Source organism: Dendropsophus ebraccatus, chromosome 7 (genome assembly GCF_027789765.1).
Source record: "Dendropsophus ebraccatus isolate aDenEbr1 chromosome 7, aDenEbr1.pat, whole genome shotgun sequence".
In the NCBI taxonomy this organism is placed as follows: domain Eukaryota; kingdom Metazoa; phylum Chordata; class Amphibia; order Anura; family Hylidae; genus Dendropsophus; species Dendropsophus ebraccatus.
In genome coordinates, this window is record NC_091460.1 from 93,001,930 (window position 1) to 93,029,679 (window position 27,750).

The window sequence follows — 27,750 nt, forward strand, 5'->3', positions numbered from 1 at the left end:
ACTATATACCACTGATCGCTTGTTCCAAATGGTGCCGACACTTTTTTACGCCTGTCACCAAAGTCAAGTGCCCTGGATTACCCGTAACCACCCCGGATTACTTGTAACCACCCCAGATTACCTGTAACCACCCCAGATTACCCATCACCACCCCAGATTACCCGTAACCACCCCAGATTGCCCGTAACCACCCCAGATTGCCTGTAACCACCCTAGATTGCCTGTAACCTCCCCAGATTGTCTGTAACCTCCCCAGATTGTCCGTATCCACCCCAGATTGCCCGTATCCACCCCAGACAGCCCATAACCATCCCAGACAGCCCATAACCATCCCAGACAGCCCATAACCATCCCAGACAGCCCATAACCATCCCAGACAGCCCATAACCATCCCAGACAGCCCATAACCATCCCAGACAGCCCATAACCATCCCAGACAGCCCATAACCATCCCAGATTGCCTGTCACCACCCCAGAATGCCCGTAATCTCCACAGATTGCCCGTAATCTCCCCAGATTGCCCGTATCCCCCCCCCCATAGCCCATAACCATTCCAGACAGCCCGTAACCACCCCAGATTGCCACAGACTGCCTGTAACTACCCCAAATTGCCTGTAACCACCACAGATTGCTCGCAACCACCCCAGATTTCCCGTCACCACCCCAGATTTTCCGTCACCACCCCAGATTGCCAGTTGCATCCCCAGATAGTCAGTGAACACCACCAGATTGCCAGTCACCTCCCCAGATAGCCAGTAACCACCCCTAGATAGCCAGTAAACACCCCAAGATTGCCCATAACCACCCCATACAGCCAGTAACCACCCCAGATTGCCCGTAACCACCCCAGATTGCCTGTGACCACCCCAGATTGCCTGTGACCACCCCAGATTGACCGTAACCACCCCAGATTGACCGTAACCACCCCAGATTGACCGTAACCACCCCAGATTGGCACAGACTGCTCGTAACCACCCCAGATTGCCCATAACCCCACCAGATTGCCTGCTGCCACCTCAGATAGCCAGTAAACACCCTGAGATTGTCTATTACCACCCCAGATAACCAGTAAACACCCACATATTGCCTGTAACTAAAATGACACTCCTTCTCTTCTGAGCCCTGCTGTGTGCCCATACAGTGGTTTATGCCCACATATGGGGTACCATTGTACTCAGGAGAACCTCCGTTACAAGTTTTGGGGTGCTTTTTCTCCCTTGTTCCTAGTGAAATTGAGAAATTTCAAACTAAACAAACATGTTATTGAAAAAATTCAATTTTTTTGATTTTTACGGTCTAGTTTTGAATACTTTCCTCCAATACCTGTGGGGTCAAAATGGTCACCACACCCCAAGATAAATTCCTTAAGGGGTGTACTTTCCAAAATGGGGTGATTTTGGGGGGGAGGGTTCTATTCTGTAGACATTACAGGGGCACTGCAAACGCACCTGGCGCTCAGAAACTTCTTCAGGAAAATCATGCACTGAAAATGCTTGGCGCTCCCTCCCTACTGAACCCTGCTGTGTGCCCACACAGTGGTTTATGCCCACATATGGGGTATCGTTCTACTCAGGAGTACCTGCCTTACATATATTGGGGTGAGTTTTCTCCCCTGTTCCTCGTTAAATTGAGAAATTTCAAACTTAACAAACATATTATTGGAAAAATTCTATTTTTTCATTTTTACTGTCTTCTTTTGAATACTTTCCTCTAATACCTGTGGGGTCAAAATGGTCACCACACACCAAGATGTATTCTTTGATGGGTGTACTTTCCAAAATGGGGTGACTTTTGGGGGGGTTCTATTCTGCTGACACTACAGGGGCTCTGCAAACGCACCTGGCGCTCAGAAATTTCTTCAGCAAAATCTGAACTGGAAATGCTAATTGGCGCTCCTTCCCTTCTGAGCCCCGCTGTGTGCCCACACAGTGGTTTATGCCCACATATGGGGTATCGTTCTACTCAGGAGTACCTGCCTTACATATATTGGGGTGAGTTTTCTCCCCTGTTCCTCGTTAAATTGAGAAATTTCAAACTAAACAAACATATTATTGGAAAAATTCTATTTTTTCATTTTTACTGTCTTCTTTTGAATACTTTCCTCTAATACCTGTGGGGTCAAAATGGTCACCACACCCCAAGATGTATTCTTTGATGGGTGTACTTTCCAAAATGGGGTGACTTTTGGGGGGGTTCTATTCTGCTGACACTACAGGGTCTCTGCAAACGCACCTGGCGCTCAGAAATTTCTTCAGCAAAATCTGAACTGGAAATGCTAATTGGCGCTCCTTCCCTTCTGAGCCCCGCTGTGTGCCCACACAGTGGTTTATGCCCACATATGGGGTATCGTTCTACTCAGGAGTACCTGCCTTACATATATTGGGGTGAGTTTTCTCCCCTGTTCCTCGTGAAATTGAGAAATTTCAAACTAAACAAACATATTATTGGAAAAATTCTATTTTTTCATTTTTACTGTCTTCTTTTGAATACTTTCCTCTAATACCTGTGGGGTCAAAATGGTCACTACACCCCAAGATGTATTCTTTGATGGGTGTACTTTCCAAAATGGGGTGACTTTTGGGGGGGTTCTATTCTGCTGACACTACAGGGGCTCTGCAAACGCACCTGGCGCTCAGAAATTTCTTCAGCAAAATCTGAACTGGAAATGCTAATAGGTGCTCCCTTCCTTCTGAGGCCTGCTGTGTGCCCATACAGTGGTTTACGCCCACATATGGGGTACCGTTCTACTCAGGAGAACCTGCATTACATAATTTGGGGTGCATTTTCTCTCATGTTTATTATGAAAATGAGATACTTTAATCTTAACAAATATATTATTGGAAAATTTCTATTTTCCATTTTTTTCCGGCCTGATTGTGAATACTTTCCTCCAGCCCCTGTAGGGTTAAAATGCTCATTATACCCCTAGATTAATTCTTTAAGGTGTCTAGTTTCCAAAATGGGGTCACTTATGGGGGTTTCCAGTATACAAGCCTCCTAAATCAACTTAAAAAAAGAACTGGTCCCTAAAAAAATCAGTTTTGGAAATTTCATGAAAATTTGATAATTTGCTGATACATTTCTAAGCCATGTAACACCCTAAAAAAGTGAAATATGTTTACGAAATGAAGCCAGAATAAAGAGGACATATTGATAATGTGACTTACTAACTAATTTTTGTCATGTGCCTTTTTTTTTTAGAAGCAAAGAATTTCAAAGTTCGTAAAGTGCAAAATTTTCTAATTTTTCATTATATTTTGATGTTTTTCACAAAAAACACACCAGACAGTGACCAAATTTTGCCACTAACATAAAGTACCATATGTTACGAAAAAACAATCTCAGAATCGCTAGCATACGTTAAAGCATCACTGAGCTATAAGCGCATAAAGTGAGACAGGTCAGATTTTGAAAAATGAGCCTGGTCATTAAGGCCCAAACAGGCTTGGTCCCTAAGGGGTTAAAGAGAACCAATCATGGCCGAAATTCAAAAAATTTTTTTTTGCTAATTAGCTGTACATTTAAAATTTATTAATATTTGCAAATACACTTAATTATTTTTTTAACTGTATTTTTTAGATATACACACTTTACTTTCCTGTCTCGCGCCGGCTCTTTTCAAAAGAGCCGGCGCGAGACAGGAAGCTCCCGTCATGCAGAGTGGCAGCAATGCCGGGGGCGCCGCCATATTGATGACGTCACTTTGCGTTCCACCGCTGGAACGCAAGTGACTAAATTAAGATGGCGGCGCCCGGCAGCGGACAAAAGGATTGGGTAAAGTATAAGATACAGACTGCAAAGGCAGTCTGTATCTTCATAAATAGACAAAATGAAGATACAGACTGCCTTTGCAGTCTGTATCTTATACTTTACCTCATCCTCTTGTTCCGTACAGCAAGGCCGGCCGCCGCCATCTTGAATACGTCACTTGCGTTCCAGCGGTGGAACGCAAAGTGACGTCATCAAGATGGCGACACCGGCCTTGCTCCACCGGAACAAGTGGATTAGGTAAAGTATAAGATACAGCCTGCAAATGCAGTCTGTATCTTCATAAATAGACTTCATAAAGATACAGACTGCATTTGCAGTCTGTATCTTATACTTTACCTACTCCTTTGTTCCGGTGCAGTAATGCCGGGGCGCCGCCATCTTGATGACGTCACGCTGGAACGCACGTGCGTTCCAGCGTGACGTCATCACGATGGCGGCGCCCCGGCATTACTACACCGAAGAAGAGGATTAGGTAAAGAATAAGATACAGACTGCAAAGGCAGTCTGTATCTTCAGGAATAGACTTAGGGAGAGAGGACCTTTAATAATAGGGACAGTGATTTTTAGGTGATAGGTTCTCTTTAAGGCCCAAACTAGCTGTAGCACGAAGGGGTTAAATATGTTTATTTTTATCTTGGTTTACATTTTTTATTTAAAAAGGATTTTTTGAACGGTATGTTCGGAGACTCTGCTTGCTAAGTAAATAACCATTGCCATTAAATGATTTCAAAACAGCCGTTATTTTAAAACAAACATTAAAACGACTATGTAAGCAAAATAAAAGATTCACTCTGAATTGGATGTGTGCAGCGGCATTTCTGTTCTCCTTTGAACATACACAGTCTCCAGTGATACACCGAGCTGAGCACCATCTCAGTGAGCCCAGGTGAGCGGACTCTATCCTCCTGATTGTCAGGTGAAAAAGCCCATATGGACAGTGTGCCGATGAAAAGGGTGGTTGCTGAGGTAATACTACTTGCTGAGTTAATTGCAAACCACACCTGAACTGGAGACAAGAGTGGGGCAAAAGTGGCCATGTTTTTGTAGCGCTGGATAACTCCTTTAATTTTTCCATAAAGTATGCTGTGAAACCAGAAAAAAATTATTTGTGCAGTGCAATTGAAAAAAAAAAAGGAATTTTTCATTTGGGGGGGGGGGGGGGGGGGGGGGGGGGGGGGGGGGGGGGTGTTGTGTTTATGCCATTTGTTCTATAGTAAAACTGACATGTTATATATGTTCCTCAAGTCTGTATGATTACGATATGTTATTTATGTAACTTTTATTTTATCTGACTGCTTTTAAAAAAACGGCCATGATTAATACTGAACTTAAACTGTGCTGCCCTCTATGGAATCACTATTGGCGCTGCAGAAAACTGACATGTCAGTTTTCTGCAGCCGCTATTCAATGAATAGCGGCCACAGAGAACCTGTGAGTTTACACAATGGAGCGTGCGGCTCCGGCCCCACACTCCTTGCGTGCTGCGGCGGATTCAGATGTGGGCGCGCACGGATGCGCCTGCATCTGAATTCAACAGCCCGTGGAGATCACTGCAGTACCAGGCGAGATGATCTTCTTTGACACCGGCCGTTCCGTGACCCAGCCAGGTCACGGAACAGCCGGTGTCTTACGCCATGTGAACATAGCCTTATAATGCTTTTATCCTTTGGTCTATGGGGCTGTGTGAGGTTTATTTTTTCTGCGCCATCATCTGTTCTTTCTCTTTACCGTGCTTGCGAATATGCGACTTTTTGATCACTTTTTATCAAAACAATTTTTATGCATTTGATGTGACAAACAAATGCACAATTTTGCAATTTGGCAGGTTTTTACGCTTTCACCATCTACTGTGCACGATCAGAAATGTGATAATTTTATAGTTCGGGTGATTACGCACACGACAATAACAAATATGTATATGTGTTTGTTTGTTTATTATTTTTTATATTTAAAATGAGAAAAGGGGGAAGACTCAAACTTTTATTAGGGGAGGGGATGTTTTTTTTTATTAATAAATACACTTTTTTTTCCACTGTGTACTTTAGCTTTTAGTCCCCCTGGGGGACTTTTTATTGCTGCAGTGATCTCCCATAGAGACCATTGCAGTATACTTAATACAGCAATGATCGATTAGTTCATTGCTGTATTACTCAGGTCTGCTGCAGACCAGATTAATTGATTGATAGGGGACTTAAAGGACAAGTGCCATGAAAAACTTTTTCCCAGTAATTGAAGCACATTACAAAGTTATATAACTCTGTAATATGCTTGTAATATGCTTCAATCACCTATCTGCCTCCCTTCCCTGTCTTTTCCCCCCTCCACCCCCCACCAGGAAGTGTCCTAACTCCCACAGACCTAATTACTGTCGTCACCGTCACCAGGCAGCTCCTTCTTGTGAGGATGAGTCATCAGCAGGAGGGCTGGTCTAGGTCCTGTTACAGCAGCCCCCCCCCCTCCCCAGTCCAAGTGATGGCTTGCAGTTGTTCAGCCAATGGGAGCTTAGCAAGCTGAGTCACCTGACAAGGCAGGGGAGGGGGGAGGCTGGTGTAACAGGAGAAGGAGCTGAGAGAAGAGCTTGGTGACGGTGACAACAGTAATTTGGTCTGTGTGAGTTAGGACACTTCCTGGTGGGGGGTGGAGGGAGGAAAAGACAGGGAAGGGAGGCAGATAGGTGATTGAAGCACATTACAGAGTTATATAACTTTGTAATGTGCTTCAATTACTGGGAAAAAGTTTTTCATGGCACTTGTCCTTTAATACATGACAGCTGCATTTAAATGTATAATTAGTGGGCACAGCGATCGGGCAATGGCCGCTAATAGCCATGGTCTCGGGCTACAGGTAGCACCCGGGATTGCGGCAGTTCAGAGCAGGAGGTACATTTACTGACTGATACAGCAAAAGTGTGTTTTCCCCTGGTCTCTTCTGGTCCTGGGCCCATTGGCGTGGGTGGCTTCTGATGTCACAACGTTGCGTTGCACGGGGCATACTGGGATCGGAAGCTCAGTCGCCAAGATGGCTCCATCCACTGGATTGTTGCTGCACTGGGGAGACTGGAGGGGGGGCAGTTGTGGATTTTGCACAAAAATCAAAGCTAGTCTGAGGTCTGGAGTATATTTAAGGTAGGAGGGCAGCTGCCTCTCTCCCTCTACCTGTCATGGATCCCTCCTGCTCCGAATCTGCAGAGCAGGCCTCTTCTGCCAGCCCAGTCAGTATCTGGCACTTGGGGAGGAACTCCGTAAAGTAATTAATCAAGAGGTCAAAGCCTCTATTTCTTCTGCTTTAGCTAAGGAAAAGCATTAGTCTCCTTAGCCACTTCCCAAAAGAGCAAGGCGTATTATTATCTCACTCTGATGAACACCCTGTATCCTCTGGTGATAAGTTTGATGAGGAAACATGATTCTATTGAAGAAGGTAAAAAATAAATTGTTCTGTTGAAGAGAAAAGGTTACAGATCCCTAAGGAATTTAGAGCTAGATTTGAAGATGGCAATGCCAATCTCTGGACTGAATCCCCTAAGAATGATGTACAAGTCGCCAAGGTGGTGAAAAATACATCTCTCCCCTTTTGAGGATGCGTCTCAGTTAAGGGATCCTATTGACAGGAAAATGAATGGGCTATTGCGTAGGGATTAGGATGCTACCTCTGCTGCTTTTAATCATAATATAGCAGTTACCAGTGTTGCCTGGTCTCTGGATAGAGAGAGAGGATATTTTGAATTCCATCCCGATGCTTAAACTTGCCGCTGCTTTTCTTGTAAATGTGTCAGCAGAGTCTGTCAGGTTCGCAGCTAACACTGTAGCCATAACCAAGTAGGGCACTCTGGTTAAAGAGCTGAGAAGGTGACAATGTCTTAAAAAATAAACTCACTGCCGTTTTTTTTGAAGGTTCCCTAGTAATCGGCCCTGTACTCCTCGGTCTTGGAGCAGACAGCCAATAAAAAAGAAGGGCTTCCCTGAAGAGGGAGGTCAAAAGGTAAACAGAATTTCCATTCCTTCAGACAAAATCCCAACAAATCCTGCAAAGGGAAAGGTAAATCTGGGAGATGGAGTTATCCCAAGGGAGGTAAAGGGAGAGATTTTTTGCTTAATCTTAAATCCTTCTATAAAACACAACTTTCCACTTTTCCAGTGTGGGTGGGGGGGGGACTTCCCCATTTCTATCATCGAAAGGAAAGCAAAACAAGAAACTCCTTCATTTTGTCAACCTTAGAAATTTGTTACAAAAGAGATCAGACTTAATTAACCGAGCATCTGTGGCGATGGGTGTCAGAGCTTCTGTCTCTAAAAGCCGTTGTCCAGGTTTCCCAGTCTCAGCTAGGTTTGGACTAATATTTCCAGTTGTTTCTAGTGCAGAAACTAAATGGAGCTTTCAGGACAATAATAAACCTAAAGTCTCTCAACTGTATACAAGAGATTCAAAATGGAAACTCGGAAATCTGCTATTTCTCTAATAACCAAAGTGGCCTTGTTAGCCACAATAGATCTCAAAGGCACTTATTTTCAGATACCAATTTGTGAAAATCATCAAAAGTATCTGAGGTTTTCAATTTTCAATCCAACGCTTCCATTTGGAATAGCCTCGGCTCCTCTCATATTTACATAAGTTATGGTAGAGGTGGTTGCTCATCTCAGTTTAAAAGGTGTGACAACAGTCCCTTATCTAGATCACCTTCTGATTGTAGCTCAGTCTAAAGATCTTTTGGAGGCAAACATTTTGCTAACCATCTTTTGTCTTCAAGATCTAGGATGGATCGTAAATCTACAAAAATCAGATCTAAATCCCTCCCACAGGAAAAAGTTTCTTGGCATGATGCTGGATACAGAACTTCAAGTGATGTTCCTTACCCTAAAGAAGGTATACACTCTGTTGGACAAATTAAAGAAGTTTTCCAAGAAGAAAACAACTATTCGGGAAGCAATGTCAGTGCTCGGATCCATGACATCATGCATCCTGGTGCCCTGGTCACTCTCGTGTTTTGCAGGCCTAGGTTCTGAAGACCTGAAATCGTCTACAGTCCTCCCTGGACTGGTGGATAAACGACAGAAACCTAACAAGTCTACTCTGGTTTCCTCCACAGATTGTGACATTGACCACGGATGCCAGTCTGTGAGGCTGAGTAGCTCACATACAGGATCTGTATCTACAAGGCCAATGGTCACAGAAGACAAGTTATTATTCCTCCAATTTGCGGGAGCTAAAGCCGGTATATAAAGCTCTAAGACAATCATAGCAACATCAAGATATATTCGGGCGATGCGACAACTGTGGCGTTCATAAATCACCAGGACTGAACACGCCACTCTCTCCTACAAAAGATGTCTGAGAAGATCTTCAGTTGGGCAGACCTGCACTTAAAAGTCCTCTCAGGCGTTCATCTAAAAGGCTGAAACAACAACACCATGGCAGATTACCTCTAAGTTACTTCCAGGGGAGTGGAGCCTGAATCAGGAAGTGTTTCAAAGCCTCACAAATAAATGGGGTGTTCCACAGGTGGACCTTTTTGTGACCAGAAAGAACAAAAAAAGTGGAATGCTTTTTCTTCCTAAACCCAAAAGACATATCCAGAGTCAGTGGACACTCTGATTCCACCATGGAAGTTTCCTTTAGCCTATGCTTTTCTTCTGTTTCCTCTGCTGTGGAAAGCTCTGCACAAAACCTTAACAGGTCACACTTTGGTTATATTCATAGCCCCCGTGTGGCCAAAAAAGAAGTTGGTTTTGTCTGCTGAAGCGTCTGGCTCTGGAGGGCTCCATCCTGCTAACACAAAGGAACAATCTCATCCAGGGTCCTCTAAATTATCAAGGATTGCAAGAACTTCACTTGGTGGATGGCTACTGATAAGTCCTTTTTAAACTGTTAAGGGCTTTCCTCTAAAGTAATTGACACTATGCTGAAGAGCAAGAAAGATGTCACCTCCACTATTTATCTCAAATATTAGAAGACATTTTGTTCATGGTCCGGGGACGCCACTCGTCACCCCCTTAGACCGGAAATTCCTCAAATACTTGCCTTCCTTCAAGAATGTTTGGACAGAGGGCTCTCCCTCAGCACCCTCAGCTTTGGGATGTTTCTTTGACTCTCCTATGCTGATCATAGGTGGGTCAAAAGAATTTTTTTTAGTTCAGTATCCAGGATAAATCCTAAGATCTCTAATCGTACTCCTTCCTGGACCTCAACTTGGTTCTTAAAGCCCTAACTCAAAAACCCTTTGAAGCCATTGATAATCTACTAGATTTTTGACCCTGAAACGGTATTTTTAATCACCATTACATTTGCAAGGAGTCAAAATCCAGGCACTCTCCATAGAAGAGCCATATCTGACTATCCTATAGGGTAGAGTTATGCTCAAACTAAACCCCTCTTTTTTTCCCCCTAAAGTGGTCACAAACTTTCATAGATAACAACAGGATACAGTGTTTCCCTCATTGTGTGATCCTCCAAGGACGGACAAAATAGCTGTCTTCTACACTCTGGATGTTTGTAGAGCAGTAGTCTCTTACCTTTAAAGCTACTAAAGATTGGAGGAAAGATACTAACTGTAACTACAGCTTCATGGGCCTAACAGAGGTAAAAAAAAGCCCCATAAGCGTCCATAGCCAGATGGATGAAGACCTCCACAACCAAAGCCTACAAATCCTTAGGCAAAGAAGTGTCTAGGAATCTTAAAGCTTACTCCACCAAAGCTATGTCAGTCTCTGCAGCCACACTAAAGCAGATTTGTAGAGTAGCTATTTGGTCCTCACCACACACCTTCTACAGAGCTGAATGTGGCCTTATCCCAGGATCTTGCATTTTAGGTGCTGCCGGCTATGGTCCCTCCCTAAATGGATTATTTGGTATGTCTTCAGGTAGTGCTGTCATGACTGGTCTGAAAAATGAGAACTATTTTTTTTTTTTTACTGATATTTTGTTTTTCATGAGTCCATCATGACACCACCCATTTATTACCTTCCCTTGGGAGTTTTTATTTGATGTTTTGGAGCTATGTTAATAGTAATTGATAAACACTGAGGGTGAAGTGGGGAGGGGCCCTTTTTAACCTCATGTGCTTCCTGTTCCTATTAGGACTAATGGGGATCAATCTCAAGGTGGTGCTGTCATGATGGACTCATGAAAAACAAATGATCGGTGAGTAAGAATTCTGACTATGACATGAATTTATGTTATGGCGTCGTTAAGGTGGGGGGTTTCAGAGAAGAGGCACGTTGTTACTCTGTTCTGAACTGCCGCGCTCCTGGCTATAAACCATTGAAATACAGCTGTCCAAGCTGAGAGCTGCCTTTTTAAATGGCTTTTTTCCCCCCGCATCAGTGGTGGTATAGCTATGGGATCAACCCCAACCCCCCCCCCCCCCCCCTTCCCAAAAATGCAATGCCTGCTTCTGGCAGGGCTGGGTCTCGGCATCACAATTATGCTGATCCTGACTCTGCACTCCATTGCTCTGGGCTCCTAACAGCCCATAGTAATGGACCAATGATCTCATTGATTAATGCAGTATATATGTACTACAAAATGCCAAATTGCAGCTTTTTGGTCACATCAAATCCAGAAAAATTGTAATAAAAAGTGATCAAAAAGTCACATATATGCAAGCGAGGTACCAATAGAAAGTACAGATCATGGCGCAAAAAATTACACCTCACACAGCCGAATAGACCAAAATATAAAAGCGTTATAAGGATATAAGAGCAATTTTAAACACATTTAGTTCTTTTTAAAAAGGAAAAAAAAAGTTTTTTCATTTTTAAAAGCAGTCAGAAAAAATAAATTATACAAGTTGCCTATTGTAATTGTACCGACTTGAGGAACATAGTTAACTTGTCAGTTTTGCTATATCAGTATAAAAAGGGGCAATAAAATATACAATCTACAATGTTGTGTCTATTACAGAAAGAAATGACATTGAGGATGTGCCACTGATGGGATTTGCCTTTTCTCGTTTTCCACCTCCCCTTGATGCCTGTGGAAGTTGACTGCTGAGATCTGATCTCTGCACCGGAAGGTTCCTTGGGAGAAGAGACTTTTGCCCTTGGGAGAAGAGACTTTTGCCTTTTTATGAGAAATGGCTCAAAGTATTTGATGCATTTTTAATCTATTTTTGATAGCCTACACCTCTTTCAAGCTGTGATAACCTAAAGCCCCATTCTAGAAAGATGTGCATTTCTGTGTCTTGAGATTTTATTTTTATATCTTGATATTCTAGATCGTTTACGTTATAGGCTTTTACATTAATACAATAGTTTCATGTCTGTTGTACACAAAGCATCTCAGGTTCTTGTATTTTCAATTAAATTTTTACATACAGGTTTAACTGATTTTAATCTCTTTCTATTTTTGGTCTATGTACAAACCATGCTTAGTTCAATTAAAGCATTTTCTGCACTGATGTCCCTGATTGTGTAAAATTCTCAAATATAAGCCTGTGTTGTGGAAGGTACTCAACCTGTACCAGACTGTCTATCTGTTCCAAATTAGGAATGCTTATGTATATATATGCATATGCGTTTGAAGAACCACTATGACTCCTTGTCAAGGTAGAACGCGTTTATTAGAAGCGTTACAGAAGGTTATATAGCAGCATGAAGTCCAAACAAAGAGGGGAGTTATATAGATAAGATGCCAGGCTATTATTTGCCATGGACAGGTTCCTTTGTTGCATTGTGGGTTGTATTACAATACGAATTGCGTAGTTATACACAAACTCTCTCCTTTAGTCGTTGTCCAGGATATGGGGGCCATCTTTAACAATAGAATATACAGAATTGTCTATTTCCACAATAGGTTCCCCCTATGAAGACTATTCTGTCCCTATAAAAGAACCTCACCCATCTGTCCTAATGCACCGATTCCTCTTCACCAGTTACTTGACTGTTCATTCCTAGTGAATGACCCCCCCCCAATGAGTGGACTTGTGCATAGGAAAGTCATTGTATTGACCCTCATCTTACTTCACTTATGGGGGTTATCTTTGGAACTATAAAGTGTAGCTTGTTCCAGAGGTGTGTAGATCTTCTTGTAGTTTAGGTCTCCATAGGTTGCAGTTGCAGCATCCAGTGCCAACATCTGCGGCTGAGATCTTTGGTTGATGTAGTAAACAGTCTCCTGGCACATGGTATGATGAAACATGCTATAAAAGCAAGAAAAAGTAAAAAACATACAATGGCTACCCCAATTAGAACCAAAGCTCTTTGCTAACCCTTCATCCAACCAAAGTATTTGTCCCAAGGGTCATCTGTCAATGAATGTCCTTTTTGTTCTGTTGTCAGTCAGTCCTTTTTAGTGCCGTGGTCATACTACCATCCGGCCCCATATTACCAGCAATGTATAAGCAACAAATGTCTCCTATCACTTTACGGACTCCTTTTTTCTAAACCAGGAGTGTCAAGGGCCAGAATACAGGTGGGACCCTGGCTGTTCTACTACACCTTTTAAATGCTTCTCGGGTGTAGCTTGATTATTGTTATGAGGGGGATCAGTGATTTAAATCCGCTTTTTCCAGGTCCGGCCTTAAAGTCATCGAGCACCCAAACCCCACCCCCCCACCCCCCGGCGGGGGGAAGGCGTTAATATAAACAAGTGGGTCAAAACTGCTTGGGGGACTTGAAGTCCAATGTTTCCAAATGTAAAATAATCCGCTAGGTGAAAAGGAATCCTAATATTAAATCAACAGTTCAGCATTAGCAAAGCCTTCAGCAGAGAAGAGTCTAGGGGCAGTGATCTTTGACAGTCTGAAAATGTAGGGAAAGCTATGTTGGGCTGTATAGCTAGAGGTATAACCAGCAAGAAGAGGAAAAGGGTGCTAATAAAAAGAAACTGAATACAAGAACAAAGGGACATAGTCTGAGGTTAGTTGGGGGAAAGGTCAGAAACACAAGCAAATAGGTAACTCTACAATGGCTAAAAAGAAATACTATAAAAGGGCAGACTAGATGGACCTGGGGTTTTTTACTGCCCACAATCTTCTATATTTATACCTATTAATAGAAAAACAATGGGTAAGTCTGTACAGTATACATCAATATACAGCTTAGTTACAGCAAAACAAATCACAGCTATTATCCAAACTAATATCTGTATGATTCCTGAAAACCATCTACCAATGAGATGTAAAATAACAGTTTAATTATGAAAAGAAAAACCAATAACCCTCATCAGATGTCGCCGGTGCTTTACACCAGTGTTTCTCAACCTGCGGTACGCGTACCACAGGAGGGGGTGGGGGAATAAAATAACTTTGGCTTTGGTTGCCGGGACAATGCTATCACTCAGCAATGTCCCAGCACCAGTCACTGCAGCAGCTCTCTCCTTCTTTCCCCCAGCAGCAGCTCAGCAGCGTTCTGTGGGGGACGGGAGATGCTGCCGGGGGAAAGATGGAGAATGTCAAAATGATCACATTAGGAGCAGGGTACAGCAGCATCTGCTGCGCGCTGTCCCTCTGCGGCTGTCGGATCCATTAGCGGCCGTGTGAGGAAGATCGGCAGCAAGATAGTGATGGGGGCAGAGGGGAGGTCATGGGGGTGGATTTTACCCCGCCCCGGGCAGGACAGGAGTGGGATGTGGACCAGAAGATGGGGCTGCCCTGGTTTCCGGTTCACATCCCACTCCTGTCACAGCCCAGGACTGGGTAGCTCAGCGCAGCACAACTCATCGCCGGCCTGGTTCTCTGGCAGCTGGCCGGACCCCTCTCAGGTTGGAACAGGACCCTCCTGCTCAGATTGTACCAGCGACGCAAAATCCCCCACTACCTCCTCTCACCGCCCCCATCATCTCCTTTCACCGCCCCCATCATCTCCTCTCACCCCCCCCCCCCCCCCATCACCTCTCACCCCTCTCCCCTTTACCTCCTCTCCCACTTCACCTCTCTCTTCCTCTTTCCTTCTTTTCTCCCTCAGACCTTACTCTCCCCTTGATCTCCTTGTGGCTCAGAGGCTGGAGAAGAGAGGAAGACCCGCTTCATGCCCGGATTAGGCGAGTATGGATTTTTTTTGTGTTGGGGCGGGTGGGGAGGGAGTAGAATGGTGGGCATTACTATGGGGGCGGGGCAGGGGGCTTTATTACTATATGGGGGGGGGGGTCATAGAAGGGGATATTTTTAAATGAGGGATCCTAAATACAGGGACAACCCACACACCTACTCACTTTAAAGCACATGACACCAAACAGTGGAATCATCACTGTATGGGAGCCTATAGGTAGGAAAAAGGGAGGGAAGTTAAAGGACAACTGTGGCGCCTAAGATGTTTGGCAGGTTCTCTGGCAATAGGTAAATTGTAGCTGCAAGAAATCATCATGCTGGTCTGGGCTAGATGGAGAACAAAAGGAAAAGTGATATCTGGCTATATGGGGAGGTATCTGTCTATAGAAAGAGGGATCTTAACTACATGGGGAGGTGTCTGGCTGCAAGTGGGTAGGTATCTGGCTACATGGGGGGAGGTATCTGACTACATGGGGAGGTGTCTGACTACATTGGGGAGATATCTGGCTACATAGAAGAAGGCTTCTTGACTACATGGGGGGAGGTATCGGGCTGCAGAGGGACATATCCAGCTCTGTGGGATATATCCCACCTGCTTCTCTGGCACCCGGTTTACGGATAGCCTGCTCAGACAATCGGTGCACTGTCCCACTAGAGCCACTGATTAGATGAGCGGGCTGTCAGTAAGCCGGGAGCCAGAGAAGCAGGTGGAAGTACAGGCAGGTAAGCAGGATCTGTTAAGGGCTAATTAGGTATATAGGCTGTGGCTACATTTTCGCAGCAGAATGAAAATCCTCTATGAGAATGCAGAGCCATAGGCCATGACAGTACAGAGTATTGCAGTGGATTTTGCTGCAAAACGTACACATGAATCTACCCTGGGGCAATGTTATTAATGGATGGCATCCTTGGGGGTACTCGGCTGGAGGATCTCGTCGCATGGGGGGACTTGGCTTAAAAAGGTTGAAACACTGCTTTACGCCATTCTTCTTCTCTGCTCCGCTTTACCTACTGTCATTATTATTCCAGTTGTATCTACATAGTGGCAGCATATCCGTCCAATCACCTGATAGATACCAACATTACATCACAGTAACTAACTTTAAAGTGTTTCTGAAAAGTAAAAGTTGAGACGTGAGGAAATCTTATCTATTGGTGAGAGCAAAAAGTTAATCGACACATAAACCAAACACAGCACAACAGATACAGGGGTGTGTCTGGCTGCTCACCAAGATGGCCGCTTAGCTAAGGAGCTCCGCTCACTACCGCCTGCTACTTTAGCTCTACCTGCTTTTAACACCCACTGCCTGTCACCCGACTTGGTGAGAAGCTCTGGGAACACATAGGGCACCCCCTGATTACTTTTCCGCCGTGCTCAGACCTCCACAGGCTGCAATACCCTCCCCTGCACGCCGCAGCCTCAGGTGCGTCTGCCATCTTGCCAGAAGAGGAGCTGCTGCTCCATCATCCCCCTCAGGCTCTACAAACCCGATTCCAGACCCTGTCGCACACCGGAAGTTAGCAACAGCTTCTGGCATCCTCCTACCTTTCCGTTTCTGGTGCCCCTGGACCTGCATCGGCTGCGGTACACTCCGCTGTGTGCCGCCATCTTGCAACCAGAAGCATGGCTGCGCCATCACTCCTTTCTGCTCGGGACTCCCGGCACCGGGCCCCGCTGACCACCAAGCAGCTGTGAGTACCTCCTGCGCCCTCTGCCCTGCCTGGCGCCTCACGGTTTTCCCACTGTCTGGGCCCATAGCCTCACCTCACAGGGCATTCGGCGCCATCTTAGATCTGTTCCAGGGGACATTACAACTAACGGTCCGGCGGCACTGCAGTAGAGAGAGGGGTTCATATATACTCCCTCCCTGGTCAACTCTGGTACCCCCATACCTGCAGATAACTGCTCCCCCGCTACCTTAAGACTGTCACAAACAACATCACAAGGCACTGATTGTTGGTGGGGACGCCCCGCGATTCTCCACGATAACTTGCTGGAGGTCAGAGGCACAAGCTCCACCTCCCCTGAGGGACACAGACACCATCTTCCCTCTCTGCACTTCCTGTGCATACATCTCAGCAGTCGCTCCTGCGGTTCTTTGGTCCTAAACGCATGACCTTAACCCTTTCTGACAGAGATTTACATACACCTCCGCATCCACCTACGAATTTGTGCATTAGAGGGTCTGCACCTGAAGATACTATGAACACAAATATGCCCTATAAGAGCGTTAAAACTGCCAATTCAGCAAACAAAAAGGCCCAGCAGCTCATACCCGCCAACACATGGGAGAGCATTCCCAGAGTGAAGATGACTATGGTTTAACTCCTTCCATACTAGCTCCTGCCAAAGGGTGGCGCTCCTTTAGTGAAACTTTGGTAGAGAAAGCTCCAGATCAGCAAACTCCATCAGCACCGCCTGAATGGCGAGCACTACTGCAGGCCCTGCCCAGTAAAATGGACTTTCAAGCCCTGGTCACTGAGGTGAGGGAGGTATGCAGGGCGGAAATAGGGCTTATCCGTAAAGATTTAAAACATGTTGCCATGTGAGTAGACGGCCTAGAAGAGGCCAATGATTGCACCAGGAAATATATTTGAGCCTTTAGAAGCATGTGGCACTCACGACTAACCATCTCCAAGAGACGACCCGCCACCTGGAGGACTTGGATAATCGGGACAGGAGGCACAATATCAGACTTAGAGGTCTACCTGAAACTGCTTCGGAGGATCTAAATGCTATACTACAAATTATCTTTAATGATATCCTGGGACAACCGACAGATGCCACTATTCAACTGGATAGAGCACACAAAGCGCTAAGGCCGAAGTACGCTTCTACACAACCCAGAGACGTTATCTGCTGTGTTATTGATTATGCCACTAAGGAAGCTATAATGGCTAAAGCCCAGCAGGTAGATGCCATCACCTACCAAGGGACTACCCTACAGCTTTTTCCAGACCTGTCATGGTTGACCCTCCAGAAAAGATGTCATTTGAAACTGCTACTTTCCTTACTGCAAAGTCACAATAATCCCCTCAATTGCTCGGAGGAATGGTCAGACGGCAACATTGGTTTCTTTTGCGGACATGGAAGATTTCTGCGGGTTCCTGAACATTACACATCTGGAAATGACGGATTGGGAGATTACGATGCCACCCAGGCCCCCACCACCCGAGTGACAGCGTGTGGAACAACAAAATAGGAAGTCAATCCCATCTAAGCCTACCCTTAATTCCTCTCCTCATTGAGACTTGGTCCGTATTACATGACATTTGAAATACAAAATATACTTTAGGGCTCCCCTATGTGCAGAAACTGGGATGCATCCATATTGCCTTACGTGGTGCCCATTTGGTTTCCCTGGACATTATCTTGTTCTGTTGAGATTGCTGCCTCTGTTTTTGTTTTCTATTCATTGAGTCATAATAGTGGTACCTTTTGCTGGGTTAGCCCAGACTTCTCTCCCCCCATCCCATAGGGGTACTATATTGGGTCCTTTGGTCCCCTCTTTACCTGTTCGCATTGGAGGGATCCAACTGACCCTTATAAGTTGTATACCTCCAACTTCACTTAATCTACCCCATCCTGGGTTACCCAGGGCGACCCTCTTAGCAGGGCTGTGGAGTCGGACTCTGAGCTAGTTTTGGCTGGAGTCGGAAAAAAAATGTTCCGACTCCAGCTTTAAAAAAAATCTTTAAAAAATTTAGAATTGAGTTTTGATATAAATTTTATAAGTTTTGCTCATCAATATATTTTATGAGCAACATTCTAATACAGTAGGTCACTGAGCTATTGTTTCTGAGCTGAAAGAGTCCATTGTGTGTGGGGGAATCTGTGCTGTTCTCTTCCTGGATGCTGGATGATTGTATATGAGCAGCAGTGTAATATGGAGATATCCTGTGTAATATAGAGGAGGAGGAGGAGGAGGAGAAGACATTAGTGTAGTAGTACCCTCTGTCCTCAGTGTGGTGTTTTCTCTCTGGGAGAAGATTGTGTGTTTTCCTTCAGTGTTCTATGGCTGCAGCTGTGTGTGTGTGTGTGTGCGTGCTATGGCTGCAGCAGGTTGTGTGTGTATGCTATGGCTGCAGCAGGCAGTGTGTGTGTGTGTGTGTGTGTGCGCGCCATGGCTGCAGCAGGTTGTGTGTGTATGCTATGGCTGTAGCAGGCTGTGTGTATGAGTGTGTGTGTGTGTGTGTGTGTGCGCGCTATGGCTGCAGAAGGCTGTGTGTGTATGCTATGGCTGTAGCAGGCTGTGTGTGTGCTATTGCGTGCCCCCACAGTGCTCCTCAACATCACTATGTGTGACCCCTCTATATCACTATGGCTGACCCCTCTTTATGACAGGTATCTGGCATTGTTAGCAGTGTTTCTTTGTGTATGGTGAATATTTAGTTAGAAACATAGAAGACTGTCAGAAGGAAAAGACCACCTGCTCCATCTAGTCTAGTTGTGAGTAGTTCAGGACATGGAGGCTGGAGACTTGCTGCATCCACTGCACACACAGGAGAAGCTGCTTTATATACAGTATTCCTTTATTCACTCAGAAGTTGCACCATGATTATGTAGGACATTAGGGAGAAGCTGCTGAGCCAGTGTGAGAAATAACTCCCCTGGTATCTTCCGGCCATTTATGAAGGAGCAGGAGTCTGAGTCGGGAGTTGGAGTCGCACCCAATAAAATTCAGGAGTCGGAGTTGAAATCGGTCCTGATAAGATTCAGGAGTCGGAGTTAGAGTCGGAGCTGCGGCTTACCAACTCCACAGCCCTGCCTCTTAGGGTCCTATTCCACAGGCCAAGGAGGGCCCAATCAACGATGTAAACGAGCGGCGATCTGCTAGATCGCCGTTCGTTTACTGGGCCTATTCGGTCGCCGGTGCGTGGCGGGCGACCGACGATTACAAGCAGCAGCAGCATCATACATTACCAGGTCAGGTCTTCTCCGCGCTGTCTTCATCCCCGGGTCCCGCGCTCTCTATCTTCAGAATGGCCGGTCAGCTAACAGGCCACACTCAGCCAATCACAGGCCGCGGCTGATCGTTCTCTCTATTTCACCGAACGATAATTGGCCGAATTGGGCCAAATGGGGCCGATCCGGCCGATTATCGTTACTGTGGAATAGGGCCCTTAGTGTCTTGAGGGCTCCCTAGTATAATTGTTCATAAGTTTAGTTACTACCTCTTAAGGCTATTTTTTGAGACAGAGTGCTTTTCAGTTTATTTCTACCTTACTTATCACTTACTTTTATTCTCTTTCTGATTTAGAGTGTGTGTGTCTTTGTCTTTGCGTCCCCTTCCTAGTGTGATCTCCCCCCTCCCCCCGGCTCTGAATTTCGGGAACTTGGTGAGTACCTTGATTCTTCCCAATTTTAACTGCAGATTGGTGATATTTGTGCTGCTTGGGGATGGTCTGGTTACTCTCCCTAAATGTCCACGGCCTCAACTCTAATACTAAACGTAGGCTAGCCCTGACCGAACTTAATGATGCTAAAGCCGACATAATCTAAAGAGACACATTATGACTCTGCAGGCAATTTTAATTTTGCTAAATACAAATATACCTACCTCCTACTCGGCATGTTGCAGTAAGAAGCGTGCGGGAGTGGCAATTTTGCTTTCTAAACATTTCCCTATTCAGGTTACTACCACAGAGTTGGATCTTGGAGGCCGTTATCTGATCCTGCAAGGGACCTACAAAGGTTCCCCTATAACCCTATGCAATGTTTATGTACCCAATTGCCATCAAATACGGTTCCTAAATAGACTCCTCCTTAAGCTTTCATGCCTGCCTCCTTCTACACTTCTTTTCTGGGGAGATTTCAATATGATATTCTCGGAGCAGGTAGACCGCTTTTCCCCGACACAAACGCGTACCCCACCTTCCTCCGCTGCCTTAGCCATGGAGTTCCGTAAATTAATTCGCAAACATTCCCTTTACGACCTGTGGAGAACTAATCATCCAAGAAATAAATCCTATTATAAGAATTGACTATTTCTTTGGAAATATTCTGGCGCTCCAACTCATGGCAGACGCTTCCATGGGCCTCATTACATGGTCCGACCATGCCCCTGTTCTTTTAGATTTGAAGGATACTATCTCACATAAAAGCCTGCCATTGGCGTATCAATGACTCACTTTTGAAAACCCCTAACCTAAAAGGTTCCCTAGCCTCATCCCTGACAGCTTTTTTCTCAGAGAATTTGGGCTCTGTGGTGTCCCCGGTAGTTTTGTGGGAAGCCCATAAGGCTGTACTAAGGGGTCATTGTATCTCCCTGAGCTCTAAGTTGAAAAAGGATAAGAATCGAATGATGGAACAGTTATCTGTTCAGTTGCAGAAGCGTGAAGCGGTTGGCAAAACCCTCTCTGCAGCTACTACGGAAGGTTATTGGCCTCTGAGCAACCGTTAAGAGCCTGGCCCTACATAAAGTTGAAAAACTTCTTCTATACTCAAGACAAAAATACTATGAAAGTAGCAATAAAGCCCATATGCTACTGGCCAAGCAACTGCGTGACCGCACTGAGCAGCAAACTCCACATGTGTTACGAGACAGGGATGGTACCATGATTCATGATCCATCAGTTATTGCCGAACAGTTCTGGGAATATTTTGCCCGTTTATACCATTTACCCTCAGCACTGCCGGGTGACCCCACAGACCATACAAACCTTTTTGATACCCATGCGTATATCTCCTTAATACCTAAACCGGGAAAGGACCCTGCAGACTGTAGGAGCTACCGCCTTATTGCTCTATTAAATGCGGACCCTAAATTGTATACTAAAGTTCTTGCCTCCCGTCTATCGATATGGCTACCACAGCTAATTGACAAAGACCAGGTTAGTTTTGTTTCATGTCGACAGGGAGGCGACAATACTAGAAGGGTTGTGAATTTAATAGACGCAGTTAATAAAGAGCAAGGATCAGCGCTGTTGTTGGGCCTTGATGCAGAGAAGGCCTTCGACCGCCTGGGTTGGCCATTTATGATGAGGGTCCTAGAAACATTTGGTATACGAGGGGCCTTTCTCAGAGCGATCGGAGGTCTATACTCCTCCCCTACGGTGTCTATCAAGTTCCCCCATGCCATATCGGGTGTGACCAATATTCATAATGGCACCCGCCAGCGGCCACCATACAAAACCATACTAACATTCACTGGGTTCAAATACGGGGGAAGGAATATAAATTATCTTTATTTGCCGATGACGCTTTTCTCACCTTAACTCAGCCACATATATCTCTCCCTAACCTTCATACACGATTAGATACCTTTAGCCTTCTGTCCGGCTACAAGGTAAATGCTTCCAAAACAGAAGCCCTCGCTATTAACATACCCGACCCTTTGCTGACTACACTCCGGATGAATTTTAGATATAACTGGAAGGATACCTCGCTCAAATATCTTGGAGTCCAAATCACAAACTCATATTATTCCCTGTATACACACAATTTTCATAAACTGTTTGTGGAAATCCGATCCTTGCTGGACAAATGGAATACACTACCCGTTTCCCTGCTAGGACGGATAGCAGCAGTAAAAATGACTGTTCTACCTAAAATTCTCTACTATTTTAAAACCCTCCCAATCCCTGTGCCCATAAGTGCTCTAAAAGCGCTTCAAACCTCCATCCCGCGTTTCGTATGAGCCCACAGGCGACATAGAATTGCTAAAAACATGTCACAAGCCCCTAAAAGGCTGGGAGGCATGGCTTTGCCTGATTTAACCACTGGGCAGCGCATTTGCATCATCTGGTCTGCGGCTTTAGCCTATACGAAATAGATGATGCTTGAGAAATTGTGGATAGCTCTTATTCACCCCAACTCCCTTTTATGGGCCACTCCAAATACACCTCTACAAGGACCACTGCTAGGCCCTATAATTCATACTAGACAGATATGGCGTAGCTGCATAAAAAGATTCCCCTTGGTCTCTAAGAGCTCCACTATGACCTCCTTTCTCTTCCATCCGGGATTCCCGGACAGTCTAACCAGTGGTATGACCAAGACATGGCATGCTAATAAACTTTTCAGATTTTCTGATATTGTCAACCCTAGGGACAGGACTCTCCTACTGTTTTCTACCTTAGCCACTAACTACGACCTACCCCCGGCAGCACAATATCAATATCTCCAGATTAAACACTTCATGCTCACACTTTTTTCCACTACCACGGTCTCTCTCCCCACCGCCTTTGAAAGGTTCTGTAAGGCGGGGGTTTCTACCAAAGGGCTCATATCTGATATTTATTGCATCTTGAAGAGTCCACCCCCCCAATGAAGATATTAGATATCCTTATATGTCACGATGGGGGGCACTCTTCGGAGGCAACTGCCCCAATCAATCTGGCGTGTGATATGGGACAGAGCAGCCAATACATCTATATCCATGACTTCCCTTATGTCTCTCGTCTTGTCTTCTTCCCTTATTTGTCTTCCTGACAGTGTTAATGACTATACCTCTATTGTGTTTACTAGAGTTATTGTGGCATGTAGCCAACTATGCAACGCCTCCTTTCTATCTTTGATATACAATTGTTGATTTTCCCCCCCCCCGTTTTTTTTTTCTCTATTGAAAAATAAAAACTTTCAATAAAAATACAATTTAAAAAAAAAATCATATACTATATTACACATACTAATAACATTTCAATTAATACCGACGTATTTGGATCTTACTGAATTGTCTCTTGTGTCACTGAGATCATCACATATTATACATAAAATAACCACCATAGAAATAAAAGCATATACTATACATCTATCTAAGGCAGTGCTTCCCAACCTTTTCCACTTCGGGGCACACCTTGGAAAAAAAAATTTCCTCGGGGCACCCCTACTAAATAATGTTCTACAAAATAAGAAAACCGTCATACAGTGACTCACAGGTGACGTCTTTTTTGATCTGAGGAGTCACTTTCCCTTTTCCTCTCCATCCGCCATGATGATTTCTTCTAGCTACTTTTCATCTCTTCAGAACCTGCTAGACAAAGTAACTGCGCTGTTTGGTGTTATGTGCAGTAAAGCGAGTAGAAATGTGGGATGCCCCCTGTATGTAGGATCCCCTGCTGTGATAAACTAATAATGCCCCCAGAGGTGCCCCCATGAACTAATAATGCCCCCAGAGGTGCCCCCATGAACTAATAATGCCCCCAGAGGTGCCCCCATGAACTAATAATGCTCCCAGAGGTGCCCCCATGAACTAATAATGCCCCCAGAGGTGCACCCATATACTAATATTGCCCCAGGGGTGGCTTCCATATAGTAATAATGCCCCCAGAGGTGCCCCCATGAGCTTATAATGCCCCCAGAGGTGCCCCCATGAGCTAATAATGCCCCCAGAGGTGCCCCCATGAGCTAATAATGCCCCCAGAGGTGCCCCCATGAACTAATAATGCCCCCAGAGGTGCCCCCATGAACTAATAATGCTCCCAGAGGTGCCCCCATGAACTAATAATGCCCCCAGAGGTGCACCCATATACTAATATTGCCCCAGGGGTGGCCTCCATATAGTAATAATGCCCCCAGAGGTGCCCCCATGAGCTTATAATGCCCCCAGAGGTGCCCCCATGAGCTAATAATGCCCCCAGAGGTGCCCCCATGAGCTAATAATGCCCCCAGAGGTGCCCCCATGAACTAATAATGCCCCCAGAGGTGCCCCCATGAACTAATAATGCCCCCAGAGGTGCCCCCATGAACTAATAATGCCCCCAGAGGTGCCCCCATGAACTAATAATGCCCCCAGAGGTGCCCCCATATACTAATAATGCCCCCAGAGGTGCCCCCATGAGCTAATAATGCCCTCAGAGGTGCCCCCATGAGCTAATAATGCCCCCAGAGGTTCCCCCATATACTAATAATGCCCCCAGAGGTGCGCCCATATACTAATAATGCCCCCAGAGGTGCCCCCCATGAACTAATAATGCCCCCTGCTCTGCCCCTTAAAAAAAAAAACCACATCCTACTCACCTAATCCGCGCTGTGGCTGCAGGCAGAAGCTCTCCTCCTCTTCGGGCTCCATCTTGCGAGCCGCGGGGACGGGACTTCCGGCAGGCGTGATGACGTCACATCATCACGCCTGCTGGAGAGGTCACGTACCGGCCTCCCATAGGCTGCTGGCATGAAGTGGCGGCGGCCTATGGGAGTTAATATAGGAGCACGATGCCAACACTTCCTGCTCCTATATTCTGCTTACTTTAAAGTTCCGCCCGCTCATAGTGCGGGCGGAATGTGAAAGTGATCCGTGCATCCTGAGAAGCTGCACGGCCGCAGCTTCTCGGGATGCTTAAAGAGAGAGCACACATTTCCCACCGAGATCCCGCAGCACCCCTGGCGGGTTCTCCCAACACCAGTGTGCCGCGGCACCCCGGTTGGGAAACGCTGATCTAAGGTTTTAAAGCCTTTTCATGAAAATCATATATTACATGATCCTTTTTGTAATGGTTACTGGCATTGGTATGGATCCTTTAAAACTGCCTTTTGACTGGTAAAGCCACTCAGACTCCTGGCCTCAGTTCTTTTTCTACTTTGAGGCCACTAGTATCACCTCAGACATTGCTTCTTTGGCTTTGTTCTATCATATAGCTGTGGTTGATATTCAGCTAACCTGTAAGAACGACATCAATACATACAAGGACATACCTATATAGGCCACCTGTGGCAGGTGGATGAAGTCCACTTACATTCCCTGAAACAGGCAAGATGGTCACAGACTATGCAGACAGGCACCTTTATTGTGTTACCTACAGTAGGTTATGACAGGTGTAGATAATACAGTTCTACACAAACCTCTTTGCTATATTTGTTGACCCCTGGGCTGCCCAATGTAAAGCTACTACACCACATCACACTTGGACAGCCGGCCGCTCATCTGCATGGACGACCATTTCTCCGCGGCGGGATCGGCATCAGGAGCGGGACCAGAAGGATGGCATAAGTATAGGGGCTGTATCCAGGGGTAGGGTGGGTTCGGGAGCCGTCCAGGGGTGACAGGTTCAGGCCGCAGACAGATCCGGCTCCTCCCCTCCTCTCCTACTACATGGGGACTATTGCTGGAGGGCTGGCTACTACATTAAAGCTATTGAGGGAGGGCTGGCTAATACATGAGGGCTATTGTGGAAGGGCTGACTACTACATGAGGGCTATTGAGGGAGGGCTGGCTACTACATGAGGACTATTGTGGGAGGGCTAGCTACTACATGGGGACTATTGTGGGAGGGTTGGCTACTAAATGGGGACTATTGTGGGAGGGCTGGCTACTACGTGGGGGCTATTGTAGGAGGACTGGCTACTACATGAGGGCTATTGTGGGAGGGCTGGCTACCAGGGCTGTGGAGTCGGTAAGCCGCAGGTCCGACTCCGACTCCTGAACTTTATCAGGACCGACTCAGACTCTGACTCCTAAATTTTATCAGGACCGACTCCGACTCCTGCTCCTTCATAAATGGCCAGTCATATACTAGGGGAGTTATTTATCACACTGGCTCAGCAGCTTCTCCCTAATGTCCTACCGTACATGATCCTGGGGCGACTTCTGAGGGAATAAAGGAATACTGTATATAAAGCAGATTCTGCTCTGTGTGTGCAGTGGGTGCAGCCAGTTTCCAGCCTCCATGTCCTGAACTACTCACAACTAGACTAGATGGAGCAGGTGATCTTTTCCTGCTGACAATCTTCTATGTTTCTAACTAAATATTCACCATACTTAAAGAAACACTGCTAACAATGCCAGATCCCTGTGATATAGAGGTCAGCCATAGTGATATACAGAGGGTCACACATAGTGATATAGAGGTCATACAGTGATATAGAAAGTCACTGTGGGGGCACGCAATAGCACACACACACACACACAGCCTGCTGCAGCCATAGCATACACACACACCCACATAGCCTGCTGCAGCCATAGCGCGCGCACACACACAGCTTGCTGCAGCCATAGCACACACTACACACACACACACACTCACTCGGCTTGCTGTGGCCATAGCACACATACACACAGCCTGCTGCAGCCATAGTGCACACACACAGCTTGCTGAAGCCATAGCACACAAACACACAGCCTGCTGCAGTCATAGCATACACACACAGCCTGCTGCGGCCATAGCACATACACACACACCTCCTGCTGCAGCCATAGCACTCACACACAGCCTTCTGCAGTCATAACACACACACAGCCTACCGCAACCATAGCATTGCACACACACACACACACACACACACAAACACACAGCTGCAGCCATAGAACACTGAAGAAAAACACACAATCTTCTCCCAGAGAGAAAACACCACACTGAGGACAGAGGGTAATACTACACTACTTATGTCTTCTCCTCCTCCTCTATATTACACAGGATATCTTCATATTACACTGCTGCTCATATACAGTCATCCAGAATCCAGGAAGAGAACAGCACAGATCTCCCCCCACACAATGGACTCTTCCAGCTCAGAAACAAACTGCCAAATAGTGACCAACATATTTCCCCGACCACCCTTATCTAATAGGGGCAGTGTCCTATTAGAATGTTGCTCATAATATATATTCATGAGAAAAACTTGTAAAATTCATATAAAAATTCAATTCTACATTTTCTAAAGATTTTTTTAAAGCTGGAGTCGGAGTCGGTACATTTTTTTTACGACTCCAGACAAAACTAGCTCCGACTCCAACTCCGACTCCTGCCAAAACTAGCTCCGACTCCAACTCCGACTCCAGCCAAAACTAGCTCCGACTCCACGACTCTGACTCCACAGCCCTGCTGGCTACTACATGAAGGCTATTGTGGGAGGCTAACTACTACATGGGGACTATTGTGGGAGTGCTGGCTACTACATGGGGACTATTGTGGGAGGGTTGGCCACTACATTGGGACTTTTGTGGGAGGGCTGGCTCCTACATGGGGACTATTGAGGGAGGCTAGTCACTGCATGGGGACCACTGTGCTAGGCTGGCTACTACATGGGGACTCTTGTGGGAGGGCTGGCTACTACATCGGGA

General features: G+C 45.7%; 1 protein-coding gene across 5 annotated transcripts in view; it reads left to right on the top strand.

Annotated features, from left to right (window-relative positions):
* LOC138797575 (MOB kinase activator 3A) overlaps positions 1-12,128 on the top strand; it is a 67,192-nt gene extending 55,064 nt beyond the window's left edge. For all 5 annotated transcript variants that reach the window (XM_069977910.1, XM_069977908.1, XM_069977907.1 and 2 more), the window contains exon 4: positions 11,668-12,128. In XM_069977910.1, the coding sequence (XP_069834011.1) occupies positions 11,668-11,697 (30 nt within the window). In that variant the 3' untranslated portion in view covers positions 11,698-12,128. The remainder of the gene's footprint in view (positions 1-11,667) is intronic.
* Positions 12,129-27,750: the final 15,622 nt, after the last annotated feature.